This window comes from Gymnodraco acuticeps, unplaced genomic scaffold, assembly GCF_902827175.1.
Source record: "Gymnodraco acuticeps unplaced genomic scaffold, fGymAcu1.1, whole genome shotgun sequence".
NCBI classification, from domain to species: Eukaryota; Metazoa; Chordata; class Actinopteri; order Perciformes; family Bathydraconidae; genus Gymnodraco; species Gymnodraco acuticeps.
Window position 1 is genome coordinate 1,332,340 of NW_022989819.1, and position 25,091 is coordinate 1,357,430.

The 25,091-nt window shown below is 40.3% G+C and overlaps 1 protein-coding gene across 1 annotated transcript in view; it reads right to left on the bottom strand.

Annotated features, from left to right (window-relative positions):
- Nucleotides 1-25,091, bottom strand: part of LOC117557272 (glutamate receptor ionotropic, kainate 3) — a 92,173-nt gene that overhangs the window by 8,002 nt on the left and 59,080 nt on the right. Inside the window, exons 8-12 of the mRNA XM_034233027.1 lie at nt 21,368-21,475; nt 17,850-17,963; nt 14,587-14,790; nt 8,007-8,230; nt 3,635-3,753 (exon numbers count right to left, since the gene is read on the bottom strand). Coding sequence (XP_034088918.1) covers nt 3,635-3,753; nt 8,007-8,230; nt 14,587-14,790; nt 17,850-17,963; nt 21,368-21,475 — 769 coding nt within the window. The remainder of the gene's footprint in view (nt 1-3,634; nt 3,754-8,006; nt 8,231-14,586; nt 14,791-17,849; nt 17,964-21,367; nt 21,476-25,091) is intronic.

Below are 25,091 nucleotides of genomic sequence, written 5' to 3' on the forward strand. Positions count from 1 at the left end.
AGTATATGCGGCATCAGAGGACTAATACATATAAAAAGCAGATCAGTCATGTGGTGCCAGGGAAATAAAATGGTGTCAATATGCCGTGCATTCTTTTGACATATATTGTAAACTAAGGAAATAAACGTTTCAGGGAGGCGGCACTGATACTATTTCCGTAACCCAAACATCACATCCATCTCCCTGACTGCTGCACTGCTCATTCACATTAATGCAGTAAATAGATGCCTCAAAGAAAGTCTATACATAGAATACACAAAACAATGAAGGTTAGGTTTCTTTGTGGGATTTGTGTTAAAAATAGAGCTTTTTAATATTGTGACTAGGTAAATAAATGTACCATTAATCACAAATAATACAGCTTTATTATGCCATGTTGTTTGAATAAAGAGAGCTCCACAAGATCACTGATAAATACTTTTATAGACAAAAACTGTTGGATGAACAACATGGCTAAGCTAATGACTGCTGGTACACACTTTGCATTACCTGACAGCTATGAGAGTGGTTATTCTTCTCCTATAACTATCAGAAAAATAAGCATATTCCTTTTAAAAGGCACTCTAGAGCATACAAAATATTAGCTGGAAACGGAAAACAAGCTATGAAGTATATTGTTAGCTCCATATGCTAATGAGCTTCTCCACCAAAACAACTATAAACATCCTGCAGTAAGTAACAACCATTGCTTTGATGCCATGTTGTACATTTTTTAAAATAATACAGTGTTAGTCAGTTTATAAAAACCTAATCTCTCATGAGATGGCTTTGAAAGGCATTTGACAACATCTTAACTCAATGTCCACTTGCTTCAAAGTGCTTTAGGGAGCTTCTTTTTTGAATATATAAAAAGTAGACTTGAATTTAAATGGAAATATTCCTTTAGTTAAGGTCTAATTTTAAAACGATACTGTTGCATTTTTAACACCTTTTAGATCTGTTCAGTCGTATGATATATACATCAATGTGAAACATGATTTTGGGCAATTTCTATTTCAGTTTATTTCAACAGTTTTTCTCTGTAATGCTTAAATTAACCAGCATTAGGCGAAACTCCATCGTTTTTTAAACCTTATGTCGACTGAGGCTGCATTTAAATTCACTATTTTTGTGTGTTAGTACTTTTTGCGACATTTGTGAATACTGACTATATTCAATAAGGAAGTTAATGTATAATGGAGACACAATGTCTATATCCATGCAAATACATTTCTTAAAAAAAGCCCATAAAGAAGTCACTGTGACACTGCAATTCTCCCTTTTGAATACATTCACAGATGATCTTGTACCTAATGATGCTTTTGAATCAGTCAGTCTGACAAAGAAGCAATCTGTTCCCTGTAGATTTAGAAGTGCATTGTTCCACAGAAGATGTCCTGGTTTCCTGTAGTGTTCTCCCCCACTAGCAATGCCTCACCGTACCACGAGAGAGCTACACCTTCCCATGAGAATGATTACATGCACTTAGCATTCCCTGTGTGAAGTCATAGCACAAAAAACCCTCTGTCCTTGCTTGAGGCTTCTACTTGTTGTTAATTGCTTTTAAATAATGACAGTTGTGAATGGAAATGTTTATTCAAAGTAAATCTTGATCTGAATCTCAAAAAGGGGCAAAGTCACAACTGCAGTTTCTCTATCAGACAACAAGTCAGCACAGATGAGCTTTTGCATCACGAACACAATGTTATGCCTCAGACCATGCGTCTTGGAAATATTGAGACGGAATATGTTCTAGAACATCAAGGCATGTGAACATTTGGAATAAGTCAACTTGTAAATCAAAGACACTTTCTAAAATTATTTTATGTGGGGAAACCAATTTACAGGAAATGATCAGACATATGTTTGTTGTGAGCAACAGCCTACTGAGACCCCCAGCAAAGCATTTGAAGTGCACAAAGTGTTTGCTTCTGCACCTCCTCATATTTTGCCTCCTTTGTCTTGGCTATGACACCTTCCTCCCACAGACAAGCTGGTAGATTTTTTTTTGGATCTCCTCAAAGGCGTCCATTTGCATTTAGATGTCAAAGAAATGGCTTCCATCTCGGCTTCTGTCACTGTTTGGCAGACAAGCGGAGGATGTCTGTTTATGTGACACACACAACATATTCCTCGCTGCTGCAGCCCAAATGGGTGTCGCCCAAAGCCAGAGTCAGTCTGTCCATTTTAAACTCTTAGAATGTAAATGTAGAGGATCATTAACAAGATCCTTTTTTCACAATACTTAGTTAAAAAAACATGTAGAAACAGTTTTTATTTTACACATTTTATTCGGTATTTAATTTGTCATTTTCGGTTCTCTAAAAATATATGATTTGCAAAACTGTACTTTTAGTATAATGTGAACCCAATTAAATAAAGAATTACAAAAAAAATCTATAATAATGAAGATAAACCTGCAACAGAACTCAAACATGAACTATAAGTTTATTTCAATATCCCAATTTAAACCTCTTTATTCAGGGAACTATAACAAAGAAAAACAATATTTTCTTCGTGTAATTGTGATTGAATAACACATTTTACTGTGCTTTAAAATGAACATTGAGATCATAGTTGAGGCAGGGACATCATTTTCTTTATCTATCAAGCATTGTGTGACACATTTGAACATAACTCCCACATTCCTGTGCTGGGACTTGTGTTTAATTGCAGTAACCTCCACATGAGTCACACTAGAGCTCAGGCTTTGACAGAGAGCCCATGATACGAATTATAATAGGGAATTCTCCCCAGTTTAGCTGGAATAATACAGACTACTAACTAGTTCATTTTGATTTGATTCCATCTTTTCCCTCCTGGCATCCTATGCAGAATGCTCCCTTAATGAATTGCTCAATGTGTTTGCTATCCTTATGGGCAAAGATCCACTACCGAGCCTCCTTGATTTGCCTTCTTACTTTGAGGTTAAGCATTGTATTACTCAGGACTCTTTCCCCCCACAGTTGACTTCATTATGTCATGTCTGGAACTTCATTAGTTTACTCTAGTCCTTTAAGCGACACCAGACAAGTGAAGGTCTATTTGTAGAATTACATCTGCAGTGGTAGCAGGTCTAGTAATAAAGATTGAACCTGTGTGCTAAAAGAAGCAGTCACTTCCTTTTTTGACTGGTTTCAAAATGTTACATTGATGTGACATTTATTTGGTAGGCTACTTGTTGGACAATGAGGCATACTGTATGGATTTTCTACAGCGAGCAAGTCGTACAGCGCTAAAATATCACACCAGACCGCTCTAGCGTGGCTGACAGCTGGCATTTGTCAGACATGTTCCTCAACTTACCCTTTGCGTCCCAACCCTTAGAAAGCTCTCGAGTAGGGCCAGTGACTGCCATATGGGAAAATAAATGCAGCAATGTTTTCCATCCTTACCTGACAATCTCTGACAAGTGCCTGGCACCTACTCTTCCCATTTTAAACAGCAGGTAGGTGACAACAGCCTTCCTTTGTCATGTACTGTAAGGCTGCGCTCTGCTGTTGTTCTTGACAGGTAAATGTCTTATGAAACAGTCAGGGAATGGAAATCATGGAGCTTGTCAGTTAAAGAGGCAGAGAAAAGGGAGCAAGCGGGAAAGTGAGGTGGTGTGACAGTATTGTTTCTGACAGGGAAGAGGATGTGTGTGCCGCAGTACCTTGTTGCATTAAGGAGCCGACTCCAAACCAGAAGCTGTTGAAGAGGGTGAAGTTGTTCTCCACCACATCTGATCCTGGGTTGCAGGGATGGGCGTCGTACCATTCATACGGGCTAAACCTGGGAACGAGACAGGAAGTTGGAAAGCAGTTTTTGGGTTATACCTTCTGAAAGAAATGCAAGAATAACATCTTACAGTATGTATGCTTCTGGAGCACCATTCCTTCCTCAAGAAAAACCTCAAAAACAGAATCATATTAGCATGAGAGCTATTTTGAGAGTTACTGCTATTTTACCGTTCCATCTGTGGTTTCCAGTAACAACACTGAGGTATTGAGGAGTTCAGTAGAGCAGCAAAAATAGGTTGTGAAACTAATTTGTTCCTCTTACCGGCTGAATATATAACCTTGAGAAACTTTAGAAAGTTGTTCTTGGCAAACAATTTCCTATTGCATGTAAATACAAAGCAACACAAGCATTCATTGAGAGATTGTGGCAACCTAATAAACTACAACACTCATTATCATAGATATAATATCTGGCTCTTTAGCTGGTACACACTATGTTCACCAGTTAGTGGTTAGTCTGCTGTTGGGTGCGGGGCAGTCATAGAATGGTCGGTTTGTTCACTGAAAACAGCTGCCTGCTGCTGCTGGAAACACAATTGATGGGAGCAGTAGAAGTGAACCCCTCACATTAAAGCTATGGACCATGAACACCAAAACAAATGCATTCAAAAGCTGAGGGGAAGATGGTTTTCTGTGGTGTCACCTCAATGAGCAACAGCCTTTGTATTTAACATAATCTTCTAATCCAATGTTAGCGTCAACAACATTGTGTCTTTAAGTGTGTACGGTCATAACCTTGTGAACAATTTAACCACCCACCCATACTGTACATTCGAAGATGTTGACATGCACTATTTTCACTGGTCAAAACTATTATTATATTTATATACATTTGTTTTATATTCAGGATTGTGGGAAACGGTATTTTGATCTCTCTGTCTGTGCACACACACTGAAATATTGACAATAAAGTTTACTTTGACTTTCGACATAGACCTGAGTGGCTTTACATCCAGCTGTTGCATGCTTGCTGTTTCTATACTTGTATATTTGTATACTCAAAATGTGAAAACAAAAATAATCCTTTTTAAAAAGGCTCCTTTTGGTTTCTTCTTATAAGGCAGTGTATGTTACCTCGGAAAGGTTTCATGGTTGACAATAAAGTTGACTTTGACTTGACAAATCAAAACATGTTCGAATCAACTGGTCCTGGTTTAGCTTCCCCTCAGAAACCCTTTCAACTATGTCTTCATGGTTTTCTTGAAGATGACCAAAGGCCCAATAATCCAATTCTTCAGAGGAAATACAAGGTCATGTTTGAGACATTAAAGACTCCTTTCTAAAGTCACATGAAACCATAAGGTCTCTCGATATCTCTGCCATTTAGTTTGACACCTGCGGGAAATGATTGTATTGCAGATGTCAGAGGCAGATTCTGTCACTACTTTCCCCATTTTAAAATATTTTTTTTTTATGTGGAAAATCTGTTTTTCAATTACAGTACAATTGGATCCCTTAAACTCCAGAAAGTATCCCCCTGGGAACATGGGACATCTCTATCTTTGATGAGAAGTGGTTATGGCAGAAAATAAATATAACAGATAAGTAACTAAATGGTCCACAAAACTGGAACCCACAATGGTGAATCCTCGAGTGCACATTCTCACTTAGAAGACCGTAGAAATCCCTAGAAAGATTTAATCAGCTGAAATGTATATTGTGAGAGATAGATACACTTCAATCTAATTACATGCTGCAGGAATAGTTTTGAATATGTCAGCAGTATTTTTAATCAGACACCAAACAGGACTGATGGTTAATCATAAAACTGCCTTAAAATGGAGTCTATTCCAGCCATCATTCAAGCATTTCTCCTCTCAGCTTCGCACTCAGACATCAGAACTGATGGACAAAAACAGTGGGTGCTTTTGCTAAATGTTTTATATCTTGTGCATTTAAAAAAACAAAACATACTCATTAGTGTTACTTGTCGCAATCATTCCCTTCAGAACATTTGCAGGCATCGGAAAGTTATTTGGCAGCTGTTGGTTCTCCCTGCTATTTCAATTAATTCCTTCAGTCTCATTTACTTTTACTTCAATGTTGAATTGAAAGCTGTGGTCAAAAAATATGTGAAAGTAAAGAGGCATGGAAAGACTCTCTGTGCATTTCAAACTGGTCAAAAACTGCACTCAAAGAGGCCTCAAATCCAGAAAGAGAAAAGTGTATCTTCACTACTTTGAGGCCATTTTCTACACAGACAATTTACCACTGCTGATTTAATACTCCTGGTTCTTTGCTAATTTCTAGAAAGGCTGTGTCGGCAATTAGAGCCACAGGCTTGCGTCAGACTGCCCTGCTGAGTAACCTCTTGGAAAACTGTCTGCTAAACAACACTATTAGCTGTGGACCGCGAGTACAGTGTGCACATACAATTTGAATCCCACTTCCTGTATTCCTTCGAAATCTGGTGTCAATTTCGGGACAGTGTGACGCTAGCCTTAGCCAATAACCAATCAAGGTAACCCCCCCACCTTATCACCTGAATCTCCTCCTAGAGCACCATTATTTTAACCAAACATTTCTCAGAGGGGCGTGGGGAGGGGCTCCTTATTTTCATCTGAAGTAACAGACACAGAATCAGCACTTTGGAAACAGGGCTGAAACAGAGGGGATTATGGGATGCTGCAATGATCTGTTTGGTGTTTCGAGCAAAACACTTCAGACATGTTTGTATATATCTGAGACCTATAATATATTGATGAAAAACAGTATAATAGGGGACCTTTAATATTTTGAATGCGGCTCGTTTCATGGTGTGGAATTAGTACTTGAACTAATTAGGTTTTTCTCAGTCTCCACCAATGGTTTTGAATACTTTTTGGTAACCTTCTACTGTAGATATAAGCATGTAACTCAATGCAGGCCTTTTTTTCTATGAAGTTTATACAAACAAGACCTCCGCTCCCTGTCCATGGAACTGAAATATGCGTAGGATAAATACAATGACAGACGAGACAGAAAATATGATTATCCAGGCTTAATTTACTGCCAAATGCCATATATACCAAATAGCATTCCCTTTCTTTTTATCATCCCATCTCCAAAATAAAAATGACTACTGCCACTGTTGGCGTTCCATTTTTCTGAGCTGCTCGGTCATTCAGTTAGCTTGTTGAACACGTCTGCATCCACAGGCTCTGAAATGTTCTGTAGTACTGCATAGCAGGCTTTCTGTGTCCACAGCTTACTGGACAACCTTTGGAGTATATCAGAGCAGCTCAAATCACATTCCCAGCCAAAATCCGACAGCTTGTTAAACAGTGGCATACTTTGCACAATTTTCCTGGTCAAAAAAAGAGGGGAGAGCGTCTAAACAGGATTTTGAAAAGAGTCCAGTGGAGAATGCGCCTCAAAACATGATTATTATGATGAAGCGTTGCTTTTCAAAGCCAAAGTGTTTTCTGCCTAGCATTGTTGTTAATGCCTTGCCAACGTTTAAAAGTAACCTTTTCTTTGTTCAACAATGTGTGTTTTATGCTCACACAATGCACTTTCAGGGATGCAGCTTTTCAGCCATCTAGGACGGCCTCCAAAAAATCTGATGCAACAGTTAAAGATGATTTTGTACTTATGTGAAGCCACTCCAGAATTATTTTGGTCTCGCAAAACAACGAATGGGGATAGAGGAGTGCAGCTGTTTGCTCTCAAGTCAACTCCTTTCAGCGCCCCTTTCTAGAACTTCCTAAAGCACCACTTTGAATGAAAAGCAGCAGGAAACGCTCACAATAATACTTACAGGATATTCAACATCTTCATGCCAAAAATAATTTACAAGTGAGATACTTTTCAGCCAATCAAACAGCTAATCTCCATCCATCTTTTTATGACTTATTACTGCCATGAATGTTTATGTTCAACTATATATAGCCTCCGTCGATGTGTATACTGTTTTTCTTTGAACTGCTGAATATGATCATTAAGCCAGTATTTATTCTTTTTAAACGACCGATTAAATGTGCTTTGCCAATTCCAAAGGCATCACACGGGAAAGATGAAATTGCACACTGAGGGAAACTTTCCAACTCAATTGAAGTTTTCTTTTTTTTCCTATTTCTCCTCTACGTGCTGGGTTGTAGAGAGCCCATGCAGAGATTAATACCTTGATCACTACCTAGCAGCTAGCACCATATGAGAAATGGGTGTACTCGAATCCCTGCAATGAGGAAATTACTCATTGAGAGACCTGAAGGAGAACTGTATGCAGGACTTATAGGACTAACAGTATGTAACCTGCGGACTTACCTGGCAATGACAAAGAGGACACAGCTAACACCCAGGTAGGCCAGGAGGATGTAGACCCAGATGTCAGGAGTCATGGGGTTCAGGAAGGAGAAGAAGCCGTTGTTGGTGGCATTGGGTTTGCGATACAGGATGCTGATTCCAGTGTTCATGAAGGGCTTGGTGAAGTCGATGACCTTTTCACGCATATAGGTGATGGTGAAGGGAGCCACTGCCAAGTCTGCCCTCTGTAGAGAAACACAAAAAACAGAACATGTAATTATGATATTGACAGATTGATTAATTTGACCAAGCTGGAAGCGTTACTCAAGAGGTTGTAAAGACAGTTCGGAAATGATTGTTCCAGACTGAAATACTACCACCAACTACATTTTGGTTTAGACATTCATGGTTACAGCATATGAATCCTCATGGTGATCCCCTGACTTTTCCTGTAGCGCCATTGTGAGGTTAACATTTGTGGCTTTAAGTAAAATGTCTCAACAACTGTACCAGGAGATCAGATTTAAATTATATCAATCAATCAATGTTTTTTTATATAGCCCAATATCACAAATGTTACATTTATCTCAGTGGACTTCACAGTTTGTACAGAATATCAGTATGACAATACGACACCCTCTGTCCTTAGACCCTCACATCGTACAAGGAAAAACTTCCAGAGAAAACCCACAGTTTAAAGGGGAACATGGGAGAAACCTCAGGGAGAGCAACAGAGGAGGGATCCCTCTCCCAATTCTAGTTTGTCAAAAACCCAAAACTAATAACACCCTTACCTTCTACAATAAGATGGTAAACATTATTCATACTGCATGTTAGCATTGTCCTTATGAGCAGGTTAGTATGCAAGCTCAAAAATATCTTTGAACTCTATTAGAAGGACACTAACGCCCCGTCTACACTACAGGCATCAACAAATCTTGAAGCTGGGCGTGTCTGAGGCTTGGCAATTTCTCGCGACCAACAACCAATCAGGAATCTCCCGCCCACCCCCGACATACAAAGCAATAGCAATGTTAAAACGAAGTAAACTGGATATAAAATCCCCAAACAGACGAAAACCTACCAGTTTCACCCACTGTCTCTGCCACCTCCCTCCATGCCTCGCTCCTCCGGTTTGTATCCCGGTAGATGAACAGAGACTGATCATACAGCACCGGGTGATTCACTACCGCTATAATGAATCTTCCCTCAATTTCTTTGAATATGAGGAAAAGACCTGCGTAGTCTCTCCCAGCATACACACGGTTTGATTGGCTAGCGCTTGTACTGTCAGATTTGCATACGCGGGATTTGATTGGCTGATGCCAAGCATCGAGCATCAAAAGTTGAACATTGTTCAACTTTTGATGCCGATAGATGCTGGTGATGCTTGCAAAGCCATGCCATGCTCCCCACAATGCAGTTCGGCGAAGTTTAAAAATCTTCTACGTCACCCCATTCAAATAAATGGGCGAAGCGTTGAAAGCATTTTTCGATGCCTGTAGTGTAGATGGGCCGTAATAGGGTGCTCGCCTGTTTTATGTAAAAATTGGGTTTAGGCCACAATATACTGCAGTGTCATTCCCTGTAAAACGTATAATATGAATAATGTATTCAATGATGCACAATGGAGAAACATTGTTCCAGTGTATCAGATACAGTTCCATCCACAAAGACATCATATAGATTCAATAGAATGGCATATAACTCCATATTGCATTGGGCAATGGAGACAGCTGAGCATGACATAAGTTGCAGTCAGTATTATATACGTTTGACTGCATATTCAGAAGGCTACCATTTAAATTGGCAGCGCCCACCACTCCCCGGCACCCGGCTGGACAGGAGGTTAATGAAACCAGCTGCTCGGTGCATGCTCGGATACCTCTATCCACCAAGAACTGACGCAACTCACAAAGGAAGGCTTTCTTCTCTTCCTATGCTGAGCAACTACAGAGGAACAGGGCTTGTTCAAAAAACAGTTCATCGTGTGGTATTTCAAACAAACACAATGAGAGACCATGTTTTGGAGCTTTATGCAAAACTTTACATTGAACACCAGATAATATCAGTTTCTTGACTTCGATACTCAGGTTTTTAGACCCTAAGGCTGTTCTTAACACGAGTTAAACTTTCCCTGTGGCTCAGACAGCATTAAATCAATGCGATAACTACCGCATGACGGTATACGAAGGTGAGACATACTTGCCCTCCTTGAGACCTGAAAACCACCGGGGGGGGGGGGTGCTAGTGGATCAACGGAGCTGTTAGATTAACATTAATGTGCTTATTGTAGTTCTGAGTGCAATGCCTTGCGGCCTGTAGCACCATCCTCTTGATGGAGCATATGTGTGGGCTGGACCAGGAAAGGAGTGAACAGAGGGTCGAGTTGTCCATTGTGACTATCTAGTTGCGCACGCTACTAACGAGACGCGCTACCATGGAAACCAAACAATGGTGTAGCTGTAATAAAGTCAGAGTGGAAACAATCGTGAGTAAATCTGATTTTGTCAGAAATCGGGAGAAATGCGGGAGAAATATGACCCCGGGAGGAAACCGGGAGAGGGCTATGAAATCGGGAGTCTCCCGCGAAAATCGGGAGGGTTGGCAAGTATGAGGTGAGAAAGAAAACATTCCCTCTTTGAGTGTGGCGCTGCGGCTTATGTTCTCCTGTGGTCAGCACCATGGTAGCTAAATACACGGGGGCTTCTGAAGAGACGGAAAGATGGGAAAACCGATGCATCCTGCAGTTCGTCTGCTGTCTCTCTTAAACTATTCAAATGTGTACATCACATACTGCTCCCTCTGTTCTCTGCTGCCAACTGCAGCTTTGAACCGACCTGCCACTCAGGCGGAAGATCAACCAGCATGTGATTCCAGACATCCCTACGGTGGGCTAATATACATGCCGCATGTGCTTGTTCTGCCGTGTGCTTAGACACACAAACTGGGCACAAGCAAGATAACCTGATAGTGCCCTGCTGCGTGCCACATGGCTCGGTGTTATCTGGGTCTGCAGATGGTGGGCTTAGTGGTGTTCTCCCTCCGGTCATACTCACCTGATGATAGCCTGAAGGATTCATAAAATAACAATTGATCCATGTCTGTACACATTGAGGATACCTGAGCATTATTACAGGGAGCTTTTTCTTTGTTTCTGTGTTTCTCATCAACAGTGTGGAAATTAGGGCATTTGATCCCGCTCCAAACATACCATAATGACATACCGCTTACAACCAAGGCTTTTGATCCCTTGACTAACATTTACACACTATGCTACACAATGTGTGTGCATTTCACAGCTTGCTCACAATGCTAATTTGCAGATTGTATCGGTAAAGGGCTCCTGTGGTACTCCTTTCTTAGTTTTATACAAACATTTAGGACTGTTACAAAAGCAGATGTTTGCTTCAGTAGAATGTGAAGCATTTCAAGACTTTTCTGAACAATGATACGGGCTCCACAAAAAGTGTTGCTATTAGAATATTGAGTGAATATAAACATTTCTAATTTCCCTTTTGAACATGCATTTACCAAACCAATGTTCCACACTTCTATGCACAACATTGAGGATGCCTCTTACAGAATAGTCTGAAATCAAGAGGTACAAAGGGCTAATGATGATGACATGCACTGTAATCAAGAAGTGTTTGCTTTGCATAAGCACAACATTCAGAGCTTGATGGCCTAGAGCTGGGATTTACTTAGCGGCGCTTTGACAGGCGGGACAGACATGTTTGCTGTTGAGGCAGTTTAACTTGAGCCCTCTCTGCTACGGGTCAGCCGCTCTCACCACAAGGTCATCCTGCTGCCTCGGATCAAAATCACACATTCAGATGCTTTCCTTGTTTACCAGGAAATTCTTAAAAACAAAATATGAGAGATTTATCTGAATACACCTCAATTGGTTTAGCATTTCATATATAGACTTCTACAGTGTCTATCTATGTGAGACAACGATGATGTGGGCTGACTACAACCTTCCAGTGTGTCTGTCGAAGCAAATAATGACAATTGCCATGACGGAAACTAATGATGTGCTAAGCACGCTATTAACATTTGCATCAAAGCGTGATTAAAGTGATCATCTATTGTGACTAAATCAAGTTTAACAAGACCTGTTGCATCACTTAGCACCTTCCAAACAATGCCCTTTGGCACTGCAGTGAGCTTTGTGACTACGCACAGGGAAATAAGGGCTTCATGTTACACAATGCTAAATTGTTGCATTGCAGTTCCTCATTCAGAAGCATCAGTTACATGGGAAGTAAATCACATTATAGTATCAGAAAATACAGGCAAGCAACACTTAAGGAGCTTTACTCTATTTTTGTCACATCACTTTCTCTATGTGACAAATCTTGATGAACTATAGAGAAGAATGAAGGCGTACACCTGATTTTAATAAACTCGAGTCTTGTTCTGTTAAATAAATGTCAGTCAGCAGTTTTGTGTAATTCTGTAATGCAGCTGTGATTTATACGAGTGCACGATGTGAGCTGATATCAGGAATGCATGAGCGTTGTGTTTCAGCCCCGCTTTATCAGCTAAAACCCCCGCTTTCTACCTCGGACCTTATCTGACTCTGTGACCCATTTCTAAGTAAAGGCACTGATCCTCAGTAACTGTTATAAATCTTATCTGTCTGTATTACAACGAAGGGGCAATGGGTTTTTAAGAGGTTAATAGAAAGATGTTATGAATACAAATTGAACAGATAACGATTGACAGCAGCCATTTACTTTTCCCTTCTCTCTCTTTGTATCATGTACACACAATACACATAGCATTTATTTTCAGAGTTTGGAAGAAAAATAGCCTAAACTTTATTCGCTCGGTGAAGGAGATGTCGTAGTTTGAGTTTTATTCCCAAGAAATCTGTAGACATACTGGCCTCATATTATTACAGGGTCAGATCTCTGGAGCTTGAGTTAAAGTTTATATTTCAGGTCTGCTGAATCAAGATCAGCTTATACACACCGGCAGGGGTAAGGAAGCCACTAGAGCACAAAATGGAACCCACTAAAAATCCACAAAGAAGACATCATGCGCCCTTGGTCATGCGATAAGGCGCAGTAAAAGCAATGACTACCAGTATAGATTCTAATATTCACTTTTGCTGCTATTTACAAAGGCAGTAGACTTGGGACAAAGAAGCTAAAATATATTATGCACATTCTCAAAATTATAATAATAATATAATAATAATAATAATAATTTCTCGCTTCACATGGGTTTGGATGTTTGTGTTCAGCATTGTTCATATTTACAGTAAGTCAGTCTAGAGGTCTCAATTACCAGATGCTACATCTTCCCAATCACATGTAAACCATATGTCACAAACAACAACAACAACAACAACAACAACAGGGAAATAAAAGGAAATGTCTTAGGCTGTAAGATTATGAACATATTCTCTCAACCTGGCGTATGTGCTGCTTAATGATGGAGTCATGCATCCCTTTTTGGTGCCAGAATTCTCTGCCTTTAGTAATCCATTTGTTCCCCTGAAGGTTATTGTTATTAACACGGATCTAGCAAAAAGCTTGGACGGAGAAATAAAGTGCTGCAGTGGGAGACACCTTCCCTAACCCTTTCAGCACCAAGCCATTGACTCCTGCCATACGATTCCCTGCACTAAATGCCACTTAAGCTATTACAAGTTTTCAGCTGAGTACAGCGCTGACCCGATGGGGCTGAGGACAAAGAGGGAACACTGACAGGGACACTTAAGAAATGCCAGCAGAGAATTGCCACCATCGCTTCGATGTGAGGCTGTTTCATGGCCGCTGAGGCTCTGAGTTTGACACAGACAGCTGCGATTGCCCACTATCCCTCAGCAGGATGATTGCGCTGTGTTCTCCTCCACTCAATATATGCAGGATCACATGCTCATCCTGGATTTCTTTCTTATCCCGCTGAAGGAAGTGGTTCGTCTCACTGAATGGCATCAACACACTTGGAACTTTTAGGCAACCTTGACATAATTGTGCCATAAATGTAACTGACAGCTTTGCAGGCTCTTCCTGACTTGCACTCAATCATAACTGTATCACTGGCGACACGGAGGACATAACCTTCAATTCTGTTCAATGGCATGCTTTTGTAAGTTTGTGTGATGCTGTAAAACATTTTACAGCAAATGAAGCTGCATACATAAAAAAAAAATTAAGGAATAGTTTCACATGAACACTCATTAGCGTTCTTGCTGGGATATTATTATTAAGATTCATATATCTTATGTTTGCACAATATGTAACTGGAGCCAGCAGTTCATTAGCTTAGCTTAGCATAAAGCCTGGACATGGCCCTCTTTAACAACGTACACAAACTATAGCACAATAACACGATGCTTCATTTGTTAAGTCACAACTGAGACCAAAATGTACGTTTTAAGTTAATTATATCCTGGTCGTTTACTTACTATTGCTCAGAGTTTAGGCCAACACACTGCTGGCTTTAGCTACATATGTAGCCTACCATACAAATGGCATCTATCTTTTTATCTGGTACCTTGCAAGTAAACAAAAAAGCCTATCGCGAAACTATAGTAAGTGAATATAGGTCAAATGTGAAGCAGACAATATGAAATACAACTTACATGCTCTATCAGTTCCCTTATCATGCCATTCCATTGGCCCTTTTCATCCTGAGAGCCATATCTCCCATCAGGAACCAGGCGGATCTCATACGTGAAGCCCAGGACGATGGCCAGCTCCTTGAGCAAGTCGATGCAGTATCCTTCGAATCTATCGTTCCCAACCAGCGCCTTGTCAGACTTCTTAAGCATGACGTATGGCTCCTCCTGCACAGACCCAAAAGATCAAATGAAACGCAATGGCGAGGTCAGCTTTTTCAATTTGTTTCAGCACATGCACTTAATTGAAGCAAAGTGATCTGAGCTGATGAGTCGCTGTTGCATTTAACAGGCAGTGACAGCAGATTCAAGTTCAGCGTGCAGGTACAGGGAGTGTTACAATATGAAAGGCGGCTGAGCTTTTCCTACATCGATTTGTATTAACCAAAAGAGACCTAAGCTAATTTAATACTCTAATGTAAATTAAGTGCCTTGCTATGGTGATGGTAATGCATACAGAATGAATGTTTATACAGGGAGCTTACTAAACCTACACTGCTGTATGTTATAATAATAATAACAATAATAGATTTATTTTGTTAGCGCTTTTACAGGTGCTCAAAGACGCTTTACAGATATAGTGAAAAGAAAAGAAAGGAACAACAAATAAATATATAGTTCAAGTTAAAGTCAAATAATACAAAAACAATCACACATTAAAAGCCATATTGAAGAGGTGACTTTTTGTGTCTTGTTTGTATGTTGACCTATATAACTGGTGCACAGGTCGGTTTGTTTTATAGTCGGGTTGCTGACGCTCTTTACTGGTCTAATATCCTGCCTGGCTGCTCATAATAAAAGCCCTTATAAAAGCTTGATTAGAAACAGAATGCAGCGGTGAAATGGAACATGCCCACGACGTCGCCTACATCAATTGACACCAATCTCCGAGGGAGAGCGGCCGAGCTGAGGCCTGCAGTGACAATGACTTACACGGAGAAGCTCATAAATGATTTCCATTATAAACTGCCTGTTACCATTTCCCTGTCAGATAAACTTGCATGTCCCACTGTGCATCTCATAACATGTTGGGCCATTTATGCAAGGCTGTAATATAATTCATTGCCTCGAATAGCCAGATGTATAATTTAGAAACTAAGTACAGAAACAGCGTAATTGATTCTCTAGTGTTTGTTGGCAATATAAAGATATTAGTCAGAGGAAAGAGGGATTTATTTTTCATGGAGGTGATTAGTGTATATGGGTCAACACTATAACATCATGTGCTAGTGTCATGTTTACACAGTTGCACTATTTGTTAAATTGCCTCTACAGTACAATGCATAAACTGACATTAAGCAGGAGATAGTTTATTCCATACATTCTGGAAAAAATGCCTAAAAACACACAGTGATGATAGGCCTACACATCCTTAATTATTAGCCAACTAAATATGAAGCCACTTGGACACCACAATGTCGATGGTATTTTAAATAAATAATATGTTATGAATATTTGATGACAATGTATTTAGAGAGCAAGTGCTTCGCCGCATACTTTGCTAAAGTTGTCCAATTAACTTGATCAAAAAGTTTGCATGTGAAGGGAAAAAGTCATTACCATCTGTTTCTAGCCCTCCAATTCTTGCTATTCCCCAAGGTTTGGACTCAAATCAAAGTGTTTATACCAGTTTCACCCTCAGTCGCAGCATGGGCGTGCATCACAGAACGAGGAGGGAGGCGGGCTTGTGAAGAGACATTACAGGCAATGGAGTGCAAACAATTAATGTAAGGGGGAAAACACATTAAGAGCCTTAATCTCTTCGACAAAGTTATCACTATAAAGCTGTCAGACGTCTTGTTCATGCATCACTGGAATCAGTTTGATGCAATGTCATTACACTAAGAGGGGAGATTGATATTAAAGTTTAAACTCGCTTCTGCAATTTGAAAGTAGGCAATTTCTATCATCTTAAACTAATGATTCCAAACAAAATAGGAAAAATCGAGGCACATGTCAAAACTCAAATGCACTTGAGACAAAAGGGATCCAAGACATTTTAAGTAAACGTGAAATGTGACTAATAACGTTATTCGTCCCACAGAGGGGACATGTACAAACACTTGAACTACAGTACTGGGGGAGAAACATTACCACCACTCTTACTACAACATAAAAGCAGCCAATACTACAACTACCTAGTGCAATAGTTCAACATTAGAGCACTTTAAACCTTGTTCAATGTCTAGTTTTAAAGCCCAAATTAACATAGATGGCACCTGATAGGCATTAATTATGCTCTCCCTTGCCCTTACTCATAATTACAGCCTTGTGGTCCAATGTAGGCATAATGATAGTGTTTATTGTTGTGGCTTGTATATCTGTTCTGAAAAGGTGCAGGGGGGGGGACATCTGTGTCAGCACCTCTCTGATAGCTCCACAAAGACCCCAGCATCCATTGACAGTGTTAAGTACATACAACTAGGGATCTACAAATGAATGCAGTGTCGAGCGAAGGGAAGGGATCAGAGAGTTCTCTCTGTCTGCACATGTAATTATTGCAGTCTCAGGAATAGTTTGTTCTGTATTTCTGACTCCTTTCTGCCAGGCCTGCTCATTTAACATTCCTGATAATTGTAGTTACTGTTGCTAATGCTGTCAAAGCTCCCTGCTCTCCCACGGCATACTTAAGCAGTTAATGATGAGGGCATACTCAACATTTCAAACTATCAGTGATATTTTCCAGACGATGAACCCTTTATTTTGAACTAAAGCATTCCCTTCTGATAACAAGCTGAAATGAAAACTATCTCTAGCTTTTTTTAACTGTAGTTAGCAAGCTAAATAAGCTAACGCTCCATTAGGTGGTTGAAAGCTCTGTTTTGGTATAGAAAAACAAAGAAAAACAGCTTACTACCGTCTCAATTCCTTGAATACTGAGTAATATCACTCTGACTACAGCCATGTGCGCTATACTATGTGGGGGAAATACTAGGTTTGACAGGCCTGCTGTGCAAAGCTACTGTTGTGGGATACGATTAGGGGAATAACTGCTTAATGAGATCTCAGTTATAATACAGTAATACAATGTTAAATCCTACATTTTTTTGCTAAGTTTAGATATCACAAGTATCATGTGTGTGCACACTTCTATAAAATGTTGCAATACATTTATTACATAATGTAACATGGCTGATGCTTACAATTTAGTATGTACTGTGGCGGCTGTACTATCTGGAAGGAGGCATGAAGGTTATGATATGTTTTACGCTACACGGGTTACCTACCAGGATGGTGGTGATAACGAGGGATCGGTTAGCCAGGGAATCGGTGATGTTCATCCCTTTTCGCTTCGGCAGTTCTGTGATGTTAAGACCTCCCGACACACTCCACTTCCCCACCTGCAGAAGATGAAAAAGGTGTAGCTCAGTGTTCTGTGGGTGTTGGTGGACTGTGACCCCAGCCCCCCCCCCCATGCTTAACAGTCTCCCACATTAGTGCCTAGTTGAACACTTCTCCAGCAGCATAAGGTGATTGGCTGTGTCACCTTTATCTCAGCAGGCCAAGGTGTTTTTGAGAGCAGAGGTTAGTTATGTGTGTTTCTGGAGGGAAAAAAAGGGTTATGGGGGTAGGCATGGCAACAAACCACAGATGCCAAAATAATTTGTTGTTGAAATTATAGACTAAACATATTTTTATAACAATGAAAAACTGTATTTTGCAATGAAATCCCAAAGTAGACACGATTCTCATAACATGCAAATCGACTGAATTGAATAAAGTAGACAAATGATATATTATGATAATGATTCATGATATTATATAAGTTGAAGGTGAGAGTTTCTGACGTATTGTAAATGTGAATACAAAAGAAATATAAAGCTGAACAATAGCACTAAAACAAACTCAATGTAACCCTCCTATTGTCTTCGTTTCCCCCCCTTACTTTGGTGTTCGCAAATTTGACCAGTCCTGTTTTAACTGCTATTACATTAACACAAAAACCATTAATCATCACCGCATTTCATTTAACACCCTTTTAAACTGTACATATTGTATCAGACTACTGGTATACATGAAAAACTGCAGTCAATATACAAAGAATAGACACTGAACATGTATTGCGTGTGCCTGGTGTGATCTATGTGGGGGGGATGGGCACATAAGAGCGGGAAATGTATCAAATTGTTCTGTGTGTATGTGTGTCAGGTGTGATTCACATGGGGGGATGGGCACATAAGGGGAGGGGGGACACATCTAGAGCATGTGTGTGTGTGTGTGTGTGTGTGTGTGTGTGTGTCTGTGTTTTATCTGATCCGGATGGTTACTAATTCCTTTTCTTTATGGCTAGCTGGCGGTGTTACAAAGTTGACTAAATCATCCAAAATGCAATGAAAGTGGTGATCAGCAATTTGATATGTTCAAATGTCTACTGTGAAGGATATCATAAAGCCTTAATGCAATCGAATGTAAAACCAAAAAGTTATGATTGATGAAAGTAGTAAATCGGTCAGATTTGACCCGAAGACAACAGGAGGGTTAAATACAATTAGAAAGTATTGTAAAAAGGTTACAGTTCATTTGAATGAAGGCACAGCATGCTGGTTGGATCACACAGTAAATGTAATCTTGCTCTGCAGTGAGATGAGCGAAGAGATTTCAACAAATAAAAGGATTTACGGCCTGTCCACACTACAGCGTCGACAGCTTCAATCTGCCCATTCACTTTGAATGGGGTGACGTCACGTTGCCTCGCTTTTTCGCCGAAGTGAATTGTGGGTAGCATAACGGTCCGTCTCCGCCGTCTCCGGCGTCAGAAGTTGAACAATGTTCAACTTCTGACGCCGGAGACGTCGGAGTAGCCAGCGCCAGCCAATCAAATCCCGTTTCGGAAAATCTGACAGCTCAAGCTGTAGCCAATCAAACCGCGTCTAAGCTGGGAGAGATATCCCGCCGTTCATTTCTATATTTCAAAAAAAGATGGAGGAGAAACTAATTATCGCCGTAGCAAATCACCCGGTTTTGTATGACCAGACCCTCTTCACCTACCGGGATACAAACCGAAGGAACCAGGTATGGAGGGAGGTGGCAGAGACAGTGGGTGAAACTGGTAGGTTTTCGCCTGTTTGGGGAGTTTATATATATATATATTGCTCGCATAAAATCCCCGGGGGTTTTTGCTTTGTATGTCGGGGGCGGGAGATTCATGTTGTTGGTCGCGTTGCTTGAATAAAATCCCCAAGCTTCAGACACGCCCAGCTCCAAGCTTTTTTTGAAGCGGTAGTGTGGACGCTCCGTTATACATGCGAGAAGCCTGCAGGCAAAAAAACTCTGCATATTGTAGAGACACTCTGGAACATATCATTAGCACAAATAGTCCTGTGGCTGTCTGTAACAATCTCTGTTTGCATGTCGTGCCCTCCACCAAACCCTCCCCCTCCTGTTTCCTCTATTACTACAGACTGAATATTCACTTGGGTTCGTGCTTCAGGTGGATCCATTTAAAGACGTACGACCCCCCCTCAAAAAAGCATGAAAACGTCTTGTTATTGTCCTCCCTGTTGAATCCAGAAAGAGGCATATGCTCTAATTTGAAAAGCACATTAGTTACAGCTTGTCTCACAACCAAAGAGGACTCCAGGAGAGAGATTTAAAAATGTCTGAATGTTTTCCGCTTTGCAATTTTTTTTCCTAATTGTACCCAATTACAATTAGCTCAATTCATTAAACATGATAGACAATAGACCTGATTCAAAAGTTATTTACTCATGCAACCATATGGAGAGCATTGCATTTATTTCCCCCTCCCTAGCATGCTGGCTTCGACTGAAAGTGGCTCTCTGCAAACCTTTTCATAATTCCTGCACACGCTCAAACTTGGGCTAATATTCAATTACAATGGATTAGTTGAGAAAATTCCACCTCTTAACCGGCTCAAACAGTTAAAGCCGATTCCACGGATATATACAAGAGAAGAAAAAAAAAATCCAGCAATCCGCAGAACGCTTCTGGATCAACGCTAACACACTTGAGCATGGGATTTGTCAAAGAGACATTAGAAGATGCTAATGTGACATCAAATACTTTTGCAAGATGAATGTACTTCAACTTAATTGACCACACGCAGGACAAGATGCCAGGGAAATGCAGAAGAACAATTTCAAAGCTGCATTTTTACAAGCTTTATTCCTGCACAGAAGGGTTAGCTGAAAAGCCCCTGTTATTATATAGTGTTGAGCCTTTAGGGAGTACTTGAGGAAGTCATAATGGGACTTATCCCTATTTGATGTATTCATAATGTATGAAAGCCCTCTTGTAGAGAAAAGCTGTAATAGTCCAGAGGGCACTTTGCCTTCCAGTATAATAAAATAATTTCTACATAACAAACCTTTTAGTTTGTTATTTCTCTCCTGCTTTTTTTTGTAAAACATGTTTATACAGCTCATTACCACCAAACAGCATTTTGGGCATCATCTCAAATTATCATTAAGAGAGGCTGCAATTAACACCCTAATGTGTACCCTAATCCAATTTGCTTTATGATCCACTAACTTATGCTTATGTTGAAACAGCCAATTTGCTTCCTTGTTAGGAGGTAAATGACACTGTCACATTTGCATTATCTGTTCCGCACCAGGAGGAAAATCTGAAATGTGTGAGATCAATAATCCATTAAATTACTTTCACGGTATAGGCCTAGCCATCACAGCTCTATATCTGTTTGCACTGCATGTGGTGACACATTGTTGTTGTGGTTTTATTACATTTTAGCAAAGAATGCATTGAAAACAAAGACAAAATGTACCTTTTCAAGTCCTTCCTCCTTCAGACTGATGATGTCCAGGTCGAAGTCTGTACGCAGACCCGATGACTTGTTGAACGACAGTCTCCCCGTCAAACCATCCCAGTGTGACTGAAAAATAACATACATATTTATACTTATATTCAAACACACTCATTTAGTATGTACGTGTACCCAATATGTTGTCCCATCTACTCTCTTGTACAATTATGTACACAATTAATAATTTAGTAGTTTTTCTATTGCAATGGAAAAAGAGCTACTAAATAAGCAGAGAAAACACACATCGCGATGAAACACTACCACACCCTTTATCTTTTAATGTGAGTACATTCAGACGCATGCACACACACAGATCAAAAGTACAAACACAAACCATACAGGCTGCATTTCCTTTTTTTAAATTACATTTTACATCTCAATGCCGCCAACGCATTTTCCCTCCAGACCTTTTGCTTGATTCCCCATGAGGGGGAGAAACACAAAACTGCCCCCTATTACAAATCCCTGATACCCGCAACTTCCACATGTGTGTTTATAATTATATTTGAGTAGCACTTGAAATGTTTGGCTCTATGAAACCTGATGTACTTATATGATTCTGTTTTCTTCAAGGTTGTGTCGACCTGGTCGAACGTACGTATTGTAAGTCGCTTTGGATAAAAGCGTCAGCTAAATGCAATGTAATGTAATAAGCAAACACAAGACAGTATGCTAATAGCCTCTTTCAGCTAACTCTCTGACCTGTATCTTTTTGTTGTGTTTTAGTTAAGTCTTAGCTTTTTTTTTTTTACAATTGTGGAGTATCAAAGAAGTCCTACTAAGATACATTGGTGTCTTATACATTTACCTTTTATTTCTAATGTGATCCCACTGAAAAAACAGACTTATTTAGTTGTCTATCGGGGTCATTTTCATTTGACTGCATCTCTAAAAAGTCTCGGTACAATAGAGTAATCAATCCTTTTGTGTGAAGTTGCACACAGATATTTAAAATCCCAAACTGTCACAACCCCTAAAGGCTACAGCTCTCACTTGTCGTCAGTGTAGCTTGCCAAAAGTGTGTTGTAAGAAGATTGAAGCTTAAAGTTGAAATGTGTGGCACTCTTTTTTCAAACCCCCTCATACCTCAATCCATCTGGCCTATCGCCACTGAGGTGGGTGGCATGTTCAAACGGCTCTATTTCAGAGAGTGACATAAATGCCTCGGCCTCATCACATCCGAAGGGCCAATCTGACCTTCAGAACATGTCTGATGCCTGTCGAGAAGACTGTAAATCAGCCATGATTTGTGCTTTTATAACCAAACACAGTATGTTTTATAAGGCCATCGCTATACTGTTTACTTGGCTTTAGTTGTGATCTCTAAAAGTCACTAACTGCTTGTTGGGATATAACAATGCTCACTTTTTCGACCGACCCTTTTGTAGTACGCAGACACAAGACAATGTTTGTTGTGCATTGTAATGTTGAAGGCCTTTGCAATATTGTGTTTGCACATTTGGCAGACAAGCAGGAATTGTCACTACAACTCAGAAACAAACAATAGTATTCACGGATGTAGTGCCTGTTGGAGATGTGTAGCTGAGAGGAACAATACAATGGATTTCATAGTTAAATGTTACACAATGAATTCTTGGTATTATAGGAATGGTTGAAAATGAGCACATAGTGAGTTGAATTAGACAATTGTAGTATCTCAGCTTCCAACATTGTGCTCACAATAATTATGTTGATGTCATTACAAATGGATGGTTGCACATTGTAACACTAGTTCTATAAATAAAGCAGTGAAACAGATATTTAAACTGTAGGATTAACCCCTTATTATTGCCAAACCACATACCACTACTTTCACATCATCTCTAAAGGCTCCTGCACCAAACACTTCCTTCAGTTCACCACAGACCCTCTCAATCCTTTTCTAAATCTTCAAAGAGTAAAGAAGCATCAGGGTTTGTTTGCTAGAGAACGTTAATTGGCACTGGACAAACACTGTGGTCAAACCATGCCATCTAACACCTCATTGCTCTTAGTGCGCTGCCCTGAAACCGCTAGCACCAGTCTTTAATCCCCACGGTTCAGGACTTTCTTGGGACTTTCCTTTTCAGTGCGTTGCGCTTAAAAGGAATGCACAGTGACTGGCATCATTGCTCCTAAACAGAAGGAGGATTCCAAACATCTATCCTACCCCTCCTATGTTTGCAGCACACAAATGAATAGTTGTTCCCTGTGGTTGAATGGTGCCACTATTTTTATATCAGAGTTTTCTTTCTCAAGGACGCTGCCTGCTGGTAAAAGAAAGCCTTGGAGGAGCCACCAACCAATGTCAAACGTCCCACTTACACACACACAATTTATTTTAAAAGATGTTAGGGGAAACAGACGATTATATATTTTCTATTTGTTTGCCCCGTTACTACCCCTGTTCACCAGAGCCAGGTCATCCTCAGCTACACCATACTTAACTCCCCACTTCCTGGTACCAAAGTGGCCACTGCTGTTATACCATGAGTTCAGGGTCACCCCGGATTGTCTTCTGTCAAGTGGATGGACCCCATGAGGAGCCACGTGCACACGTCCATTCTTCCCTTTGTACACTGGGTGAAAGGCTGATGCCAATGGACCTACAGTACAGTTTGTGACAGACGGCCCACTGCTCCCCCATCTCTCTCATTGGAGGACAATTGCAGGCCAGGCAATATCACAGTATGACAAAGGAATTATGTTTTTTGTGACATCTGCAGGTTGCCAGCCCCGGCCACAATGTTACTCTGACTTAGGCCTGGGTTCCTCTGTGGTTTAAGCATTTTCTGTTCTTTAGTGTCTTTAATATCTTGATGGAGTAGGATGCTGTGGACAGGTGAGTCAGGCTCAGGAGATCCATGGCCACACTCTAACTGTCATCACAGTATCTCTGAAGAGCGATCCTCTCTGGAAATCAGCCCAAAACTGGTCAAAAGTATCCTGAAATTGGTGGGTTTGCTGTCCATTAGGGCGTGTCAAGCACTGACACAGACCGACCTAACCTGTACATGGAGGCTATCATTGAACAAAGCTGTTGTTACTGAACTGAAGTTCATTTTTATAATGTTAAGTGGTTGAGGAAAGAATTGACAGCCCCCTCATTCTGATTGCTTTGTGGGTATATGCAGATTTGTTTTGCAGTTACCATGAATAAGGGGTCCCTGCTTTGAGGGATGCCTCGATAATACAGTAGATCTGAGGTTAATGGTTTCATTTAGCAATAATAGGGGCAATTCTAAAAGGCAAAAACACATTTTTGATAAAGCTTATAGTGATAAAATAAAATAATCTAATAAGAGTGCATTGACGTAGATACGTTGTGCCTCTTCACCTATACATTTTAGTTCTTACTCTTTCACTTAAATCCTAAAAACTTAGATCTTATATTTAAAACTTTATCCAAACCTTTCCCCCCTTTGACCTCTCGAGGTATATTAGAGGGTAACAGGTTGCAGAGAACGCCTAGCCCGGCCGGGGAGTGTGGAACGTAGTCACTGACCCACTCCTACCTCTGACAAATTCAGGTTCCAATGGGGACCTTTTTCCCTGTGTGTGCCTCTCCACCTCTGTTTCCTACTTCTTACTTGCTACCCTTTTCCCTCAACCTATCCTAAGGGAGTGCATGTATGTAGACACGTTAGTTTAGCTGCTATAGGCTTGGACTGTTGAGGATTCCTACCATTTAAAAACCACACCCAGG